Source organism: Perkinsus marinus, assembly GCF_000006405.1.
Source record: "Perkinsus marinus ATCC 50983 genomic scaffold scf_1104296935302, whole genome shotgun sequence".
Lineage (NCBI taxonomy): Eukaryota > Perkinsozoa > Perkinsida > Perkinsidae > Perkinsus > Perkinsus marinus.
In genome coordinates this window covers 678,444-679,786 of record NW_003214508.1, presented here as the reverse complement: position 1 = coordinate 679,786, position 1,343 = coordinate 678,444, and the positions used below count along the sequence as shown (strand labels likewise).

The 1,343-nt window shown below is 47.5% G+C and overlaps 1 protein-coding gene across 1 annotated transcript in view; it reads left to right on the top strand.

Moving 5' to 3' along the window:
- Positions 1 to 1,117: 1,117 nt before the first annotated feature.
- The window catches only part of Pmar_PMAR003498 (hypothetical protein), a gene marked incomplete at both ends in the record, with an annotated part of 428 nt that continues 202 nt past the window's right edge, over positions 1,118 to 1,343 (top strand). Inside the window, 2 exons of the mRNA XM_002784193.1 lie at positions 1,118 to 1,168; positions 1,285 to 1,343. Coding sequence (XP_002784239.1) covers positions 1,118 to 1,168; positions 1,285 to 1,343 — 110 coding nt within the window. The remainder of the gene's footprint in view (positions 1,169 to 1,284) is intronic.

Below are 1,343 nucleotides of genomic sequence, written 5' to 3'. Positions count from 1 at the left end.
TGATGAAGCTCCAAGGGTTCCTTGTATCCTTTCAAGGAAATCCCTAGAACGGATCCGGTATTGCAAGAAGACCATTTGGATCATTTTGCAGATTCCGATGAAGTTTCGTCATATGTCGCCGAGATGGGTTCTCCTTCTCATGATAGGCCATATCAGCCTCAACTTTCGGCATATTGGGTTGCTCAAGATGATACTGATGTGCTACAACCACTACCACAGGTTGGAGAAGTTCGTAGCCCTCGAGATGGTGACATGCTAATCGAAGAGGCTTCTGGTCCGGCGATTCCTAGTCTTCCTTCTGAAAACCCAAGTCTATTGCCGAGTGAAGGGTTATCTTCGTCGCGAAGATCTCATCCGGTGCTTCAGTCTGGTCGGTCTGCTGGTTCCAGCCCTGATGATAATGGTTCTATTGCGGATGCTTCGGCCCGATCTGTCGGATCACGACCGTCCTCTTCGGCCCGTAGTCAAATGCTTTCTGCCATATCAGCTGGTTCAAGTGGTTCTAATATTCCCCATGTGTCCTCGGGAATCACGGATCAGCAAGACCGCTCACCTCAAGTTCTAGAGCCGGCGGTTTTGCCTGAGTCTGTTCCCCCAGGTTCGCCGCCGCCCCGTACTACTCGTACTGGTCGTGTGATCCGTCCCCCTCAGAAGTTCTCCCCTTCTTGGAGACCTTCGAGAGGTAGCACTAAGTAATTAGTAGTGCTAAATCCTCCTTCACACCCTGCAGTAGGATTCTGCGGGGAGGGGAAGTGATGGATTTTATTGTCTCACTCTACTAAGGTACCTCTAAGTTTTGGTATTGAAGTTCTGCTTGATGGTATTCAAGATTTGTAACTTCTTAATTGTATTCGAGCTCGTTGTATTGTAATTGACGTCAAGTTGTGGATTGTATTGTCCTAGCAGGGCCGTGCTATCAGGCCCTTGTCTCTTGGATGTGCGTACACCCACTTTGGTGCACTTGGAATATTGTAGTGGATGATTTTCACTGAACGTTCTTTGTAATTGGTGAGTACTCAGTGTTAGCCTCCCATACCTGCCTACGGATGGCATGGTTGAGGCATGTTTCGAAGTCTTCGATAACCGTTTTAAGTCGAATCTTCGTGTTTGTGCGTACATGGCGCACGCACAGTTGACCGTTTTTGCTAAAATGTTTGGCAAGAATGAGGTATATTATTGGTGCTTTTCATAAGTTTGTCATTTAATCTGCTCTTTCGAGATAGATGTTTTATCTCTCGGTTGCAGGCTGTTATCTAAATGCCTGGTGTACTAGCCAGACTTCAGGAACTCCTCAATGTTCAGCCCGAAAGGCGTGGAGACAACCTACGGTGCTTCTTCGACAC